The 16,810-nt window shown below is 38.0% G+C and overlaps 1 protein-coding gene across 1 annotated transcript in view; it reads right to left on the bottom strand.

The window, feature by feature from the left end:
- LOC111871398 overlaps positions 1-13,272 on the bottom strand; it is a 42,173-nt gene extending 28,901 nt beyond the window's left edge. Inside the window, exons 1-2 of the mRNA XM_023864488.2 lie at positions 12,966-13,272; positions 2,482-4,423 (exon numbers count right to left, since the gene is read on the bottom strand). Coding sequence (XP_023720256.1) covers positions 2,482-4,357 — 1,876 coding nt within the window. The 5' untranslated portion in view covers positions 4,358-4,423; positions 12,966-13,272. The remainder of the gene's footprint in view (positions 1-2,481; positions 4,424-12,965) is intronic.
- Positions 13,273-16,810: the final 3,538 nt, after the last annotated feature.

The raw sequence follows: 16,810 nt of genomic DNA, 5'->3' as shown, positions 1-16,810 counted from the left end.
TCTTTCCCAGGCAATAAACCTCCCAGAAAGTGAAGGTAACCATTCACTTTTACCTGGCGGTATAACATATCCCACTAAAGAATGTGATCCTTAAGCAAAGGAGTGACTTTACCTACTCTATGCATATTCACTATCGTTCTTTATGGTAGTAACAAATGGCCCAGTTACTTTAATGCCAACCTCATTTTTACACAGTGGACACCCAATTTCTCAGAGGATGATCTGGACATAAGTCACAGGAGCAACATTTCTATATCTAGTATGGAGAAATGTGACTACTTAATGCTGAATGAGATGAGAGACAAAATTCCACTAAGATACGAGGAAATATGACAGGTGAGAATAGCTGTGATTGGAAAACACTGCAAAGGAAACAGTCATGGATTACATAAGTTTACCAGGTAACTGAACAAAACCTGAATTGGATACACTTATGATATGTTACCACTAAGAGCTACTCTGCTCTCTAAAATGAAACAATACTTTGATTTGAAATCAGAATCTATAGTTTTTATCTCTATTCTCTTACTGAATTAGCTGAGGTGCCCTCAATGAAAAGAAAACTAGTTTACTAAGAGTAAACTTATGAGATATGATTGATAATGATACTTGTGTGACATTAAGAGTATGCATGGAGACCTCAGTGGCCATACATTTAAAATCTGGCTTCCCAATAAATAATTTTCTACACACATGGATACAAATATAGTTCCTTATTTAGCAACGTTCTATTATCCCACATATCAGAAACTCTTGAAAGCTGAAAGAATTATCTTCATAATCAATAAATCCTGCACTGTATTTTTGAACTGAGATATGGAGACTGTGTTTATAAGTCTGTATCAGAAGGGAATATATCTGAATTATATTCTGTACCATGACCAGCAGCCAAAATCTTTTTTAAGAGAATATGGACCACCATTTTATTCAATGCCACACGTTAATATCCTCTTAATGTGCTTAAGGAAACTTTCCTTTTCGTTACTGCATCTACAAATGACTTCAAGTAAGTCGCAGAAATATACATAAATGGATCCTTCACCAACAGTGTTTTTCTAGTGCCTGTGGTGAATCTGCAGCCAGTTCTGACAATCACAGCAATTTGATCCTCATTCCCTAATTTGTGTATATTCCTGAAACACAAACAAATCCAGTGTGCTGGCAATAGTGGTGTAATGGCACCAGAAACCAGTTTCTTGGCTTTGAGGTTAATAATGTTGCATATATATTACTTATTGTCTCACGTTTCTACACTTCATGCCTAAAATCGTCACAATTTTTGTGTTTAATTACAGCATGTGCAAATCTGCTGTGTTAAGAGCAGCAAGAATTCCCTCTATTCCCACATAGAGTCTTATTCTCATAAACAGCAGTGCTTTGAGAAACGCTACGCCCCCCCCCCCGTGGCGAGATTTGTTTCAGCATCTCTCACAAGTACCAGTATGCCACCTACCATTTTATATGAGATTTACAAAATGTAACTTGGAAGAGAAATATTGAACACCTAAAATGTGTAATGACAATTCTCCAACATATAATATATGAGACATGTTCAGTTGGAACACATTATTAAAAAACATCACATTTTAGTACACTACTTCTGTTCAGCACTTCTTTTCCAAAAACATGTTTACTATGTTCATCTTCAGTTACAGCCTCAAGGTTAAAACACACAATACACGAACAGACATGCGACTTTACACAAATTGCTGGTATGCGTAAATTATCTGCCATCTTGTCTACCAGCATGTGTGGAAAAGGTAAAGCTGTAACTGTAATTAAGTACCACATTATGGGGACACATAGGTGAATGGAAATACAGACCCACATAATGTTAACCTTGGGGCCAGATTGAGGTAAGTGGTCGGCTTCATGCACTACCCACTTTACCCTAAGGAAAGAGCCTCTGGTACCCATCAGATAGACGGCTGGGTGGACACCAGATTTGGTATGGACACTATGGAGAAAAGAAAAATCCCTTGTCCCTGCCTGGAATCAAACCTACACATATGATGGGAATGAAAATTGCCACACTGGAGATTTCTCTGAACACACAACAGTTTTATCCCAGAAACTTGCCTGCAGAAGATGTGGTGTACCCTCAAAAGATAATTTAGGCAAAGTATAAAGAAAATGTATATTTGAAGAAAGTTGTCTTCTGGGTTTAGGCACCGTGTATTCTTCGTTTTGGCCGACGTTTCGGAGGAACGTAGCGCGTCCATCTTCAGAGCTCTGAAGATGGAGGCGCTACGTTCCTCCGAAACGTCGGCCAAAACGAAGAATACATGGTGCCTAAACCCAGAAGACAACTTTCTTCATTGTCATTGCCGTGAAAACCTCAAAACTTACAAAATGTATATTTGTCTAACAGTTCTGTCCAAAACTGCGGAAGTGTTAAGGGGAATGCTTATTGCAAAGGACTGTTATACTGAAGCAAGCACATAATAAAAAGCAAAATTCTTTGTCTGTGTGCCTACTTACCATTCTTGTCAGTGCTAATCTTCATCTCAACCATACGTCCAGACTCAACCAGGGAAAACAGGTTGGTTTGTGTACCCACCTCAGACAAGAGCACCTTGCGTGCAGGAAGCAGTACTTCTTGAACCAATTTAATGTCCTTAGCACGTAGCACATCACGTTCTACCTTCATTGCAATGTTCCATCTTCTCTTCATCTTCATAATCTCAAGATACAGTTGCTCCATCTGTTTCCACTCTGCACTTGCATCTTCTGTTGGGTTATGAGAAGGTTTAATGGACTGACTGTTCTTGCTCTGTACAGAGGACTGCCTTGCAGCAACAAGAGCTGCTGTCTGTGGTGATTTAGTAAGAACATCTTGCAAGCAGTCATGTGCCACTTTCAAGCACTGTGCCTCCTGAGGTACTGAATGAACTGCAACGTTTTGCTCTTTACTGGTGGGTTCTGATACATTCTTCAAATTTCGATGTGAAACATTCTGATCCTTACTGCTTGGTTCGTCATCATGCTTCAAGTTTTCATCAGTAATATTCTGCTCTGTACTTGCAGGATCAGTGTCATTCCTTGAGTTTCCATGCTTTACATTTTGCTCATTTTTACTTCCAGGTTGAGTGTCGTTCTTCAAGTTTCCACACTTTATGTTTCGCTCATTTTTATAAAGTTCAGAGGCATGTTTCACATCTCCCTGAATGACACTTTGCTGCTTTGTACTGGGTTCAGGCTTATGTTTCTGATTTGCCCATATAACATTTTGCTCCTTGATGACAGAAGGAGAGTTATGTTTCCTATTTCCTGACACAACATTTTGCTCTTTCATGACAGGTTCAAAGGGATGTTTCAAGTGTTTATGCCCAACACCATGCTCCTTAGTGGCAAATTCAGAGCAAGTTTTTACATTTCCCTGCATAAGCTTCATTCTTAATAAGCTTCTCGCTTCTTCCATCTGGCTCATAAATGGCTTTATGACTTTTTTTCCTCTCAGAGCTTCTACAGCTGCACCCTGAGGACTCTTCAAAACTATCGTATTCACTTTAGGATTGCCACCTTCTTCCTGGAAGATGTGTTTGGTTCCAGGAAGTGGCTGGAATATCGCCAACTTCCCTCCAACAATCCCAATGTTACTGTATGTTGTATCAAATGGTCCAAAACTTACAGTTCCTCCTGTACTTGAAACTTCTGCCACAGCAGCTATTTCTGGTACTTCTTCTGCTGTGTCTAGTATTTCATTTACATCAACATAATCAGCTGCTGAATCTACTGTGTCATCTGATGATGCAACAGGGGAAGATACACAGGGAACACAATTCTCCTCTTTGCTTTGGATGGAAGAATCCACATCAACCTCCTTACTAGTTAGCAGTTTCTGTAGAGTGCTATCCATAATATCCAGAGTACCAGCAGCATAACTCTGAAGTGTACCAGGACAATATTCTTGGGTCAGGGGTGCAGAAGGGCTCAGCATTTGTACTCTTGATATTCCAAGTGTTGTAGTCATTTCATGCTGCAAGTTACATAACTGTTTCCAGCGCTGTTTAGGCTTCCCAAAATCAGTGTTCTTCTTTGGTTTGATGGGCAGAGAATATGAACTGCTGGAAGGTGGGAGAGTGAACTTACGTACAATCACTTGTGGCTGGGATGTTGATAGCTTGGAATCTGATAAGGGCTTCAGTTCAGATGTTACCGTTGGATGAGAATCTTTGACTTGAACAGGTGATGTGAATACTGAGGACAGATCCTTCTCCTTGTCCATGCCTTTCGGAGAAGTGCATATTTCAGTTTCCTTTGTTCGTGTTCGTTTGTTACAATATTGTCGGAGTACCTGTCCTCTATGAAGAGTAGTCATACTTTCTTCTTTGGCAGCAATTGCTGAATGCTGCATGTCTCCTTGAAAGACGATCCCAACATCACCACCATAATAACAGCAATAATAATAATGATGATCCACCTACAACAAACAAGTAGTATCTCTTACTACAACAAAGAATCAGTCTGCCTCTCATGTGTGTGTCTCATATCTGTAACACAAAACGTGAAAAATAACCCAGACAGTTATTATTAAGTGGAAGTCAGCATAAATAGCAAATTAAGGAACAAGATGACTGAAAAGCCGCTGATCCTAGGAAAGGTGTAATATTCATTTTGCTGCCTTATTTTCATTTTTCTGGCAATGTTTCACACAAAACTGCAATTTATACATTCATAAAAAAGTTCAAAGAATAAAATAAAATCAAAATACCCTCCTCCCCTCTCTCACAACAAATTCCAAATGGCACTTCACATCTAACAATGGGATTCCGTCGACTTATTTCAAAATGGATAGTCTGGAAATGCTAGTCCATATCAATTTTATGACTCTGAGGAAAATGAAGTAATTATCACAATGACCACTAGTTGCCCTCATGATATATCCTCTAGTTTACATGAATTTTTTTATTGCTAGTGGGGTGGGACTAAGTCCCTTGTACTGCAGCCACTTCTGGCCTATTGTACCAGCCCCAGATGACAGGTGACGGTGATTGTGGTGCAACTGTTGGAATGAAGATTGGCAGGGGAAACCGAAGAACTCGGAGAAAACCTGCCCCAGCGCCACTTTGTCCACCACAAATCCCTCTTGACCAGACCTGGGATCGAACCCAGGCTGTCGCAGTGGGAAGCCATTGACTAACCACTTGAGCTATGGCGCAGCCCTTAGTTTACATGTAACTAACACAAATGATTCACTGCTCAAAGTCATGTAACCCAACATTTTCAATATAGCAATTACTACACATAGTGTTCACACATGCATTATTTTGTATGTAAATACTTTCAATTTCTCAGTGACAAGAAGATGATAATATTATAAGTGATGAACCTTATCACACTGCATTGTGTATCTGACTATACAAGAAACTGTTTGAATTATACAATCAGCCATTTTTATACCTCTATACCTAAGCAGACAAAGAAATTAAATAAAACAATCTCATCACATTCAATGCTGAAATAAGGTGACATTGGTTAACAAATGGTATATCAATCACATAAAAATATACGGTTTACTTTCTTTGTTTCATTATATAAAACATCTCCATTCCATCAATCCTTATATTCAAATACAAATTTATGCAGGTTGAGACTATTATGGTGTTAAGTTGTGTGCTTATTTACTACATTTACATCTGTACAAACAGAAAATTAATGCAAGTAAACTTATTAACATACTAAAAATAATATATTTGTACTTTGGAAATCCCAGTGCTTCTCATAAAGCAAAACAACAGATGGCACAAAGTGTTTTGTTGTGTTAAAATGAAAAATGTCTTCCATAGAACATAAGTGGGTTTCACATCCACTCCCCTAAACGCCTTCATGGCACAGTGCTTACTTATTTAAGTACAGGGACACCTTTACCTTAGAACTTAAGTAGTTATCAACAAATTGCAGTTCATAGTTGCTTCTAAAATGTACATGACAAGGTGAATGATGCTTAAGAATTCACCTATCTAGCACAAATTTTGATATATGAGAGTTGGTGCATGCATTTTTAATAACACTGTGATGAGGAATCCAGTATATTTCAGCTTACAATGGAAGCAGTGTTTCATCCTTCAGAAATCCAATGAATGAAAACACAATAACAATATTTACAAAAATAAAAAGACATCCTGGTACAAGCAAAACTTTATACTAATGGACTGAACGAACATTCCTTATACACGTATTTCAAGCTGAACTAGACAGCATAACATGTCAGTAGTCATGTGACCTTACTCTGAGGCTTTCATATGTAAATCCTATGAGTAACACAGAATGGGCATTCTCATTGCTATCTACATCTAATATGTAGGATTTGAGATTCTCAAGGATATGGTTATGAAAAATTCCGCATTCTGGGACATACCAGTGTGTAGTCCAGTTGAAGTCAACTGATGCTTTAGAGGAGCATGTACCCTTCACCTTCAGGGTTGAGGAGTAAGCCAAGCAAGAAACCAACAGACAGCAAGCACAGCTTGTTACCTGCTTCATGGATGAAATAGACAGGGTGAGTAACAAACAATATGTGAAAAAATTTTGGTTGCAAAATTTTAAAGGAAAACCCCTTAGGACTCTTAGCTACAGGCGTAGTATAGCATAAGAATAAGATTTAGAAATAAATAAAAGGATACTATTAAAATTGATCTTACAGAAATACCTGTGAAGATCTGGATCAGGAAGAATTAAAGAAACTGAGGAGAACAACAAAAAATCAGCATTATTATTACAACAGTTCTTCTTCAGAAGCAGATATTTGTTCTGCTGGTAAAGCAGTTCCTCTCATTTTTCATCTGCAACTAAGAAGCTTAAATTTTAAGTGTAGCTGAATCCATAAATCTGTTGTAATTCTTATTAGAATCAGCCAGTTACTGTGTTAAAAGCGGAAAAAGCAAACAAACCTTCTGATTGCCAAGACCTTCAATTATTATTCCTTAAACTATTTCCAAATGACCATATAAAGCCTCTTTTTTCCTCTACACACTGCAATATCACACTGGATCTCATCCATTAACACAAATGCTGTACTAACTGATTAATGAAAAGGCAATCTCTTTGGCTTACAGTTTTAACACAATGCTGAGCTGATTTGATCAGCTCGTAGCATGCAAAGGACTGAGCATTATATACTTCAGGTAAGGAAAATAAAGATTACAAATTTCCAGCAGCACAGATACAAACTTTCAAGAGTGTCGTTATGTACAGAAAAGGTCAGGTTATAAACAAGCAGTGTATGTTTAAACCCAAACAATTGAAAGCTGAATTCTGGACATGTTAATTCAAAATTCTAAATTGTAGATGTGTGCTACACCGATACCTATGACCTCCCCCCCCTCCGATTTCTTCCCTTGGAATTTGACAACTATATATTTTCGAAAACCTCAAATCTTACATATAGTTTGTGTTTACCCCTGCCCATCTCATCCATGGGTGTTTGCAGACAGGTAAGCAAATTAGGCATCTTTTCCACCTGGGTTTCTTTTTGGATGGAGAAATAAAAAACTGAAGAAAAAATATACCAAATACAAATAATAAAATTTACAAGTATTTTGTTAACAATTCTTCTATCCTAAATACTCTGGGGTGATTAGTAAAAATAGTCTTAAAGAGCTTAAACCAAGTTTGTAACAAAACACTCTGGCTCCTCACCCTGATAAAAGATTCTGTTCACACCTATGTTGATGGCCCTAATAGTACTGAATGAACTGCTCAAATTGTGAAGCTAGTTCATGTCATCTAATGTACTCCATTCTCTTACAGTTTCCTCTAGCTTAGGGTCACAATCCTTCTCAGGATTCTGTTCTGAAACAGTCTGTATTCTCTCCTTGGAGAGAAAGACCAAGTTTCACATCAGTATAAAATAACCATTTAAATTTCATTTCATACATGTCCAATTCAGAAAATTTCACCTCCCCCTCTTCTTAAAAGGCACATATATTAAAGAAACAAACATGCCTGCATACTTTCCCATATGAGCAAATTTGAAACTAGAAATAAATATAAATATTATGTTTCTGGACAATGTCCATTGTCCTGTCATTATCTAGAAACACCATCCTGTTTACTTTTCAAAACACAATGTCCCTATCTAAATAGGGGCTAGCTCTACTGATTGGGTCCAACTGAGTAGGTTTTACATGAAGGAGACAGAATCCAGTATCTGAAACATTGTGTTTTAAAAAATAAACAGGATGGTGTTTTTATACAAAGACAGGACAACGGATAATGTCCAGAAACATACTATTTGTACTAATGTACCATTGTCACAAAACTTTAGAACTTATTTAGAGATTTAGAGTTTTTAACTTAAAATGAATGTAAAAAAAATTACTGATTTTAATATAATTATAACTGCATTACACTTATTAATGAATGAAAATGAAATGAAATAAATTCTAGACATTTCAAATACAAATACAACCCTTTCAATCACAAAAGCCTACCAACAGATTAATTCCAAACTAATTAAGGATGTACACATTTCTGTCAATTCTCGTTCTTCACTGTTTATACCTTCCAAAAAACTTTTCTTGGCACTGGTATTTTCTGTTTCTTTTAACAATGACCATTCAATTAGTGTTACATGTCAGACAGACAGTTTCTGGTTACTGTTTGCAAAGCTTGTTCTAGCCTATGTCTAAGAACAAAATTAAAGAAATAAATGGTTCAGGTGTACTAGAACAAAATTACATAAATCTATTCTTCAGGCGCATTTGGACAATGTGCATATCACATCTCAATTCTTCCATACAACAGAAGAGCCCCCTTTTTATACACAATCCTTCTGCCATCAGTTTTAAAAATAAATCCACTATTATCATGATTTCTTCTTTGTCTTTTTCCTCACAAAGTTCAGACACCTTGCATAACCTGACCCATTCCTAAACTGATAATTTCTCTCTCATTTCACGTGGGGTCTTCACAGAACTTTAATTTCTTTCTGTCAATATATACAAATTAGAAAATGGGAGAAGTTGCATGTGTGCTTAATTGGGTACCACCCCATAAGGATACTCGTATATGGTGGACTGAACATAGGGCTCCATGTGTTCTAAATCTCAGCACTAGAATAGGTGAGTGATCACTTTCAAGAACTACCCACTGTCCACTGGACAGGAAGCTGGGTAGTTCCCAGAACTGGTCTAGGCACTGCACAGAAGAGAAATTGAACCTCAATACCTTGACCATCCAACCTGTAGCCTTGTCACTGTAACAACTGCACTATCCTGGCTCTCATCAGTATAAGTTACATGAAGTTTCCCTATTTGAGAGTCTGCCTCACAATATCTGAAAAAAGCTATTTCACTACTGTTCTTGATTTCCTTGATCATTAAAAACATGTCAGAATATTCATCGTGAAACAGGATGACAAATTGTTTATTTTACAGTACATATAAAATTATTCTAATTTAATTTTCCTAGTTAAAAGCATTGGGTTGCTACCACCACATAACAGCAGCTCAAACAAATTCAAGAACCAAAATTTGACAGAAAAGGAACAATGAGAATGAGACTGCATTCAGTGTTAATTACATGATACAGTAACACAACTGGAAAACCATTCATTCACCTTACATGGCCTTTCCCACTACTTCCCAAATAGGGTTCTTTAAACAAAGTGGCTCTGTGCAAAGATTACCACGGCTTCATACTGCAATGCTTCTATAATGACTGTTAATATTGGCAATCCTCTCTCTTAAATTATATATCTTGGAAGTTAATTCTGCTACATAGTAAACTGTTAAGCAAATGGCTTAGCCAAAAGGATGCAATAAATTTTGAGTAATGTCCAACTGTAGATGGTTTTGTTAACAAAAGTAGCATATGTGCTCAATATGGAAGATTCTGTTTTCTTGATGTGAAATTTGATTTGCTGGTGTTCATGAAATTACAGACAATATTAAATTATCCTTTATGGACAAACTATTGTTTCTTGGCATAAAGTAAAGTAAAGCTATCCTTGTAGCAGGCCATGAAGGCCCATAAGGTTGTGAGATGTTAAGGGTCCCACATTACCTTGACAATAGGCTCAAAGATGGCGGTAAGGTTGTCAGCCTTACGCGCCGGCCATGCTTCACTCCCCAGGAAAATTATTTAATTAATTCCAGGTACTCATTTCTGTTAGAGGCTGAGTAAACTCCAGGGCCTAGTGCAGCCGGAAGGATTAGGTCAACTGAAAAAAATCCAATGACCTCATCGGGACTTGAACCCATGACCTTCCGGCTTGTAGCACAGTACCTTAACCACTATTCTTGGCATAAAGTATTTTCAAATATGACAGTAACTATCAGGATACAACAAAAAACTTGTTCTCTTCCTCACTTATAGCTCCCTAGTCAGAGGCATATTACTGCAAACAAGTCAAATCATGCTGCTTCAGATGTATATAAAGCATGCCAACTAAGTCAGGGCTTACCAACTCTCTTAGTCTGAAGCTCAGTGGATGAGGAGGAGGAAAAAGGGGAAAGTATGAGGCCCCTAGCTGTAAAAATGTCTTGAAATGCAATTTAGCAATTAACAAATAATTACTATTAGCAATTCATAAATAATGGACTGCCTCTGTGGTCTAGTGGTCAGCGTTCTTGGCTACAGATCCAGAGGTCCAGGTTCGATTCCCATTGCTACCAGATATTTTTCTGAGAAGTAGTGGGTCTGGAACAGGACCACTCAGCCTCGTGATGATAAATGGGGAGCTATTTCAAGGAAATAGTGGCTCCAGTCTAGAAAACCGAAATAGACGGTTGTGGGGAGTTGTTGCGCTGAACACATGACAACCTCTACCTGCAAAAGTTGGCAATAAACTTCGCCGACAAGTGCCAGTCACTTGGTCGGTATAGTTCACTTGCAGAGTAAAATAATGGAGTTTGTTTGTTTGTTTGTTTGTAATTAAGAAATAATTACTAATGAACCTTATTTTCATCTGTTACATATTCTTCCTATTATACTGTCTTTGAAATCTAATGTGACCTTTCCTTACCAATTTATGTATTACAAAGAGAAAAAAAACATTCATATTTTTAGCAGCCCCAGGAAACAGACTGGGGAAACTCAAAATGCTTCACAGACCCCTGTGAGACACTGACCTAAGTCATCATGTACCTTGCGCCATCTGAAATGTTTGTAAATTCAGGGCTAGTCTGTGCTATAGCTCAGGCTGTTGGTTGCTGGCTTCCCACCATGGTGGCACAGGTTCAAGCCTGGGTCAGGTCATGTGGGACTTGTGGTGGACAAAGTGGCACTGGGGCTGGTTTTCTCCGAGTACTTCGGTTTTCCCTGGCAGTCTTCATTCCACCAATTGCTCCACAATCACCATCATCTATCATCTGGGGCTGATACAATTGGCCAGTAGTGGCTGTTGTACCAGCTGGACTCAAGTCTAACCCTACTAAGAGTAATAATAATAAAAATCCCTTCAAAACTAACATTTGGCATATTTCTGACAATAATTAGCATAAACAAAATACAAATTCAGTAATGGACATAGGTCAAGTAGATTCACTACTTCCTAGCAGTTTAATATCTGAATATTAAAGATAGGAATACATGCTCACTACACTGTAAAACAGTAAAAGTTCCTTCAAAAACACCACTATCTATGTCATTTTAACCCACATGGAATGACTACATATATACAAGTTTTACTGTCCTGTCAGTTATATACAAACACATATGCTCTAAATTCATTAAGAGCCTGAAAATCTCTAAAGTGTCACTTCACTGGATGCATAGTACTGCCTTTTCAATTTCACTTTAAAGGGTTGAGATGATGTATAACACTCAGGGTTACTGAGTTTTAGGACCCTGTCCATTGCTTGGTATTCTAAGGAATGCAACATTTCAGGCAGGCACCTACTCGGCTCTGGGTCTGTTTTAAAGACCTAACTGGACCTAATATGAGGAAGGTGCTTCCCATCCGAAGTTGGAAGATCCAGTTTCTGAAACACTGCATTCTTTAGAACACCAGATGATGGTCAACATCCAAAGACTACATAATCCCAAGTAGTTCTATTCGATTTCTACATTTCTGATATAAAGAAATACCATCAAATTTTTTCACGCCACCTGAGATATTTTGGTTCCATCTGTTCACAAGCAGAAGCAACGTTCTATATATATATCTGAAGAAATTCGCCATGTCCACCAAAGGCAGGTTATGTCTGAGAAAATGCCATAAACCTCTCTGAAATTAATGTATAGAACCAGCAGCATAACTAAAATTATCTGAATATGTTATCCACCACTTAATATATTACCTTTAAAAATTCAACATTATTAAATTCCTTTTTACTCTCTCATATTACTTACTTCAATAGTCATAACAAAAATCGAAGATATTAACTAAATATATCCAGTGTTGTAAATGTAAGGAACAATGAAAAATACATGATACCAGATATAGCAGGAAAGAGAAAAATTTTATTTGGTTTGATCTGTACCACACTCTTAGAATTTCTTGTCGTATTTCAACATGGGATCGTAAGTGTTAAAACACAGACCAATATTTTAAACACAATACTTAAAAGAGTGTGGGCTTCCCTTTTGGAATTGTACAGGACCATAAGCAAAGCCGTACTGAATAGGTCAGCTACATATTTCCAAATTTGTATTATAAATAGTGTCTAAATATACAATTTAACAAAGAATTATACAAATACTGAAGTCCTTTTAAGGCTCAAACACGGTACAATTACACGAAGAGACCATTCCGCAAGGTCATTAACCTATATAAGTGCAGACAAATTTCCTTTTCATACTTAGCTCTTCGGACCAAGAAACAAAGCTGTAAAATGTTATTTATTCATTTATAATTATATATTCGAAAGTGTACAATTCCACATGGGTAAACGTCGAAATTTGATATATATACATATAATCATAAATCTATGCACATATTTTAAATGATGCGCGAACTACTGTTCATACAAAGAGACGAAAAATTATGTATCTCCTGCATATTTACACAATTTACTTACGTATTTTTATGGCCATTTCATATTTTGATTGCTTTCCGAACATGGTTATTCCCCTTAACAAATTGCATGCAACTTTAGTCTCGGGTATTCACCGCGAAGTTCAGCTCACGTACATGAGCACTTACGTGCAAAATATTCCCACGCCATACTGCGCATTTAAAAATAAATTAGAACACGTCACATATATCACCAAAAATACAAAAATTGCACGACTTTTTTCATATTCTCACTCCATATCGTTGAATACGCTACATCAATTGAATCGTCTGAAAACGTACACAACGAACGAAGTCGTAAAAAAACACGAACCTACTACCCCGTCATGCAATGACGTCACACAGGATTGCCAAACGTTGCACAAGAATATCGCGGAAATCACTTCGCAATACAAAGTACTGTGATCACTTCTGATTTTGCGTCGTGCAGCAAATTTTTATTCAGCAACAGTACATGGGATTTGAAATACTGGTCACATACGGAACCGTCATTGGCACAGAATATTAGTTATATTTATTTAATTCCTGGAGATTAGGCAATTTTAAAAACTGATAGTACGAAGATGTTTAAAGAGATCTGAGGCTTTCAGGAATATATCCATATTGTTTTCTGGGTTATGATTACACGGTGCCATAATCCAGGAGATACGTTATTAAATTAGACTTCTGTGAATCGAGAAACATTCTCATTGCATAAAGCTGTGCTTTTGCTTCGGGGTTTAAATAAAAAGACAACGATGACTTGTGTTCACGGCAATGTCTGCGACTGTTTTGTGACACTTCAAGACGCAGTTCATCATATGAATGAGAATTATTGAAACATGCTTAGACACAGGCCTACATTTATTTTTAATTAAGAAATTTATTTTAACGCATCATTTAAAAATGTTTTATTAAATCCATTACGGACATTTGGTGTGTGTAGATTTAAGTACAAGATATGATTCTGTTTCATGACTAAAGTTATGGGAGGCAACGAGACAATTCACGAGAGTTAACTATTATATGTATACAGTGGCCGTCCTGTAGTGCACACAATTTCACCTGTCACTTCACAACATGTTTCGGCAACACAGTGCCATCATCAGGTGTCCCATCTACGTCAATCTATTGCATTGCTTGCCCTCATATGTTTTCACAAACCATTTAAAAATTATTTAAAAAGTCCGTATTTGTCAACTATGATAAATTGACGTAGTTGGGACACCTGATGATGGCACTATGTTGCCGAAACATGTTGTGAAGTGACAGGTGAAATTGTGTGCACTACAGGACGGCCACTGTATACATATAATGGATGAAAATCAGTGCAACAGGACGCTAAAATATAACATTATGAGAGTTAAGTAATTTAATCTGTGGGCGCTACAGTCCATGATAAACCTGGCACCAAATCTTTTTAAAATGTATTACAAGTTACATTACGCAGCTGGATTGAAGAGTATGGGTGAATGGGCTCACATTCTAAATACAAGGTCCGACAATTTAATTGCCAGAATGGCCACAGCCTGTCGCTGGGATGTTGAGTCAAGCAAACTCATGTACCCAAACATTTGGATATGTTCCAACTTGCGTTTACATGAACCACGGATCAAATGAGTCGTTCGTTCCAAAGCAGCAGAAGAAGCATTGCGTGTCCGTGGTATATTGTTGGCGGAAAAATGAGTGACAAGAATCTGGAGCAGCAGATAAGCATCAAGTTTTGTGTGAAGATTAGTAAAAGCACAAGTGAAGATTCAGCCCTATCAACAGTGTCTTATGGTGAATATCCTATGAAGAAATCGAGTGTTTTTGAATGGCATAGGCGGTTCAAGGAAGTGCAAGAAAATGTGCACAATGACCCAAGAAGTGGGCAGTCAAAAATGCAAAGGACATATGCAAATGTGGGCAGAGCACGAACAAATGGTGGATCAGCAGTGTTATTTGGAAGTGTTGACAATGGTAGGGGAATCTTTTCCAAGGGAAAGTCCAGAACTCTGGCCTGACAAATGGATTCTTCAGCATGACAATGCACATGCGCATGATGCGTTAAGATTTCACGGGTTCCTGGCTATGAAAACCATTACAGAAATGAACCATCCACCTTATTCACCTAACTAAGCAACATGCGATTTTTGGCTCTTTCCAAAATTAAACAAATTCCCTGATGGGACAAAGTTTGCTGATTTTCCTGACACCCAACGCAACGTGACAACGTTACTGCGAAGTATTCCGAAAAATGCTTTTCAAGATTGTTTCTGGCAATGCGACCGTCATCTCACGAAGCGCATAGCTTCACAAAGAGTGTATTTCGAAGGCGACAGCAGCCACTAGTGTACAGGTATGCATATTTTGCTCCCACAGGGCCATTCCGGTAATTAAATTGTCGCACCTCGTATTCTGTGCTTTGCTGATGATCGGGTGGCTTTATATCAAGATTAAGATGATGCAGCCTATATGAGTAGAAAGGTTTTGGAAGAGTACTCCAAGTGAAGCTTAGAGGAAAATAAAGAAAAGACAATATATTGTCTTAGGTTCTTCACAAGTAGAAGCACTATAAATTGAAGGACAAAAAGCAAAGGATGTTTCAGTTTTAAGAATTTAGGGTATGACTTGAATACGACAGGAACACGCCATGAATATTCATTCATTCATCTGTAATCTGTCAAGACGACAGGTCCACAGTCTCTTCCCAAAGAGTTCCTCCACTTGATGCGATCTAGAGCTTTCTCCTCCAAATGAAAATATCCTCTTCTGTCCCCAAGGTCATCCAGCATCTTCTTACGTCTTCTTCCTCGTCTTCTGGTCACTTCTATCCGCCCCTCTATATTTCCTTCAATAACTTCTTTTAGAAGGCAGTTACCGCGTAAGATATGACCAATCCAATTAGACCTTCCGTTTTCTTATTTCGTGTAGGATATTCCTCTGCTCACTGACTCTAAATAGCACTTCTTCATTTCTCACATAATCGGTCCAACTGATCTTCTCCATCCTTCTCCAACACCACATTTCCATACTTGGTATCTCTGTTTTTGGAAAGAGACTATCCAGGAAAAGTGATAATGTGGTAGTTTTCCCATTTCCTTTCCACATCGCAGTACAACAGCCGTTCAAACCACTCTGGTCACGCCTGCTGCTATAGGAACTTGAACCATTTCGAGCATCATTTGCTCTGTGCTTCAAGTCGCTGCTGATGACGCTGCTTCCGGCATCAGTTTTTGGTTTTTGGTGTCTCTCTTCGTCTGATGCCTACCCTTTGACCTGTCCAGCAAGGGAGGCCCTGCCAGTAGCTACGCTACCGCTGGTATAGCTCTCAGGGTCCTTGGCATACTCAAACCCCCTCACCACGATAAGGTGGAGCCACCAACGAGGGGGCCTTGAATATGTGCGCAACCAAATAAAGAAGGCATCAGCTGTCATTAGGATGCTAAATTCATTCTTATATGATTGAAGTGCAAACATGATTAAAAAGATTATGTTCGTGTACTACAGCATCTGTAACAACATATGGAACAGGTTACTGAATAAATATGAACAAGAAATTGTTGGTAACATAAATGAAGTTTTGGAAATGTGTAAGGAAAACGCTTGAGGACGAAGTCGGGACGGATGTGAATAGCGGAAAGGTTGAGGCATAAGAAATAATAAGCTATCTAAAGGAAGAAAACGGCTGTTGTGGTATGGGTATATTCGTCAAACTGGAGAACATTGCTTACCACGCAAGGCATTGGAAATGAATCCAGTATGGCGCTGGAGGAAGAGCAAACCACGACAAACCTGGAATGGGGATACAGCAAAACTAATTAGACTGCGAGGCTTGTCGAAGGAAGGTATTGTAAATTGCGACAGCCAGAAACTTGGTGCGAGGAG

The sequence above is a fragment of the Cryptotermes secundus genome, unplaced genomic scaffold (assembly GCF_002891405.2).
Source record: "Cryptotermes secundus unplaced genomic scaffold, Csec_1.0 scaffold236, whole genome shotgun sequence".
In the NCBI taxonomy this organism is placed as follows: Eukaryota; Metazoa; Arthropoda; class Insecta; order Blattodea; family Kalotermitidae; genus Cryptotermes; species Cryptotermes secundus.
Note: the sequence above shows the minus strand (reverse complement) of the source record. Positions and strands in the feature narration are given on the sequence as shown.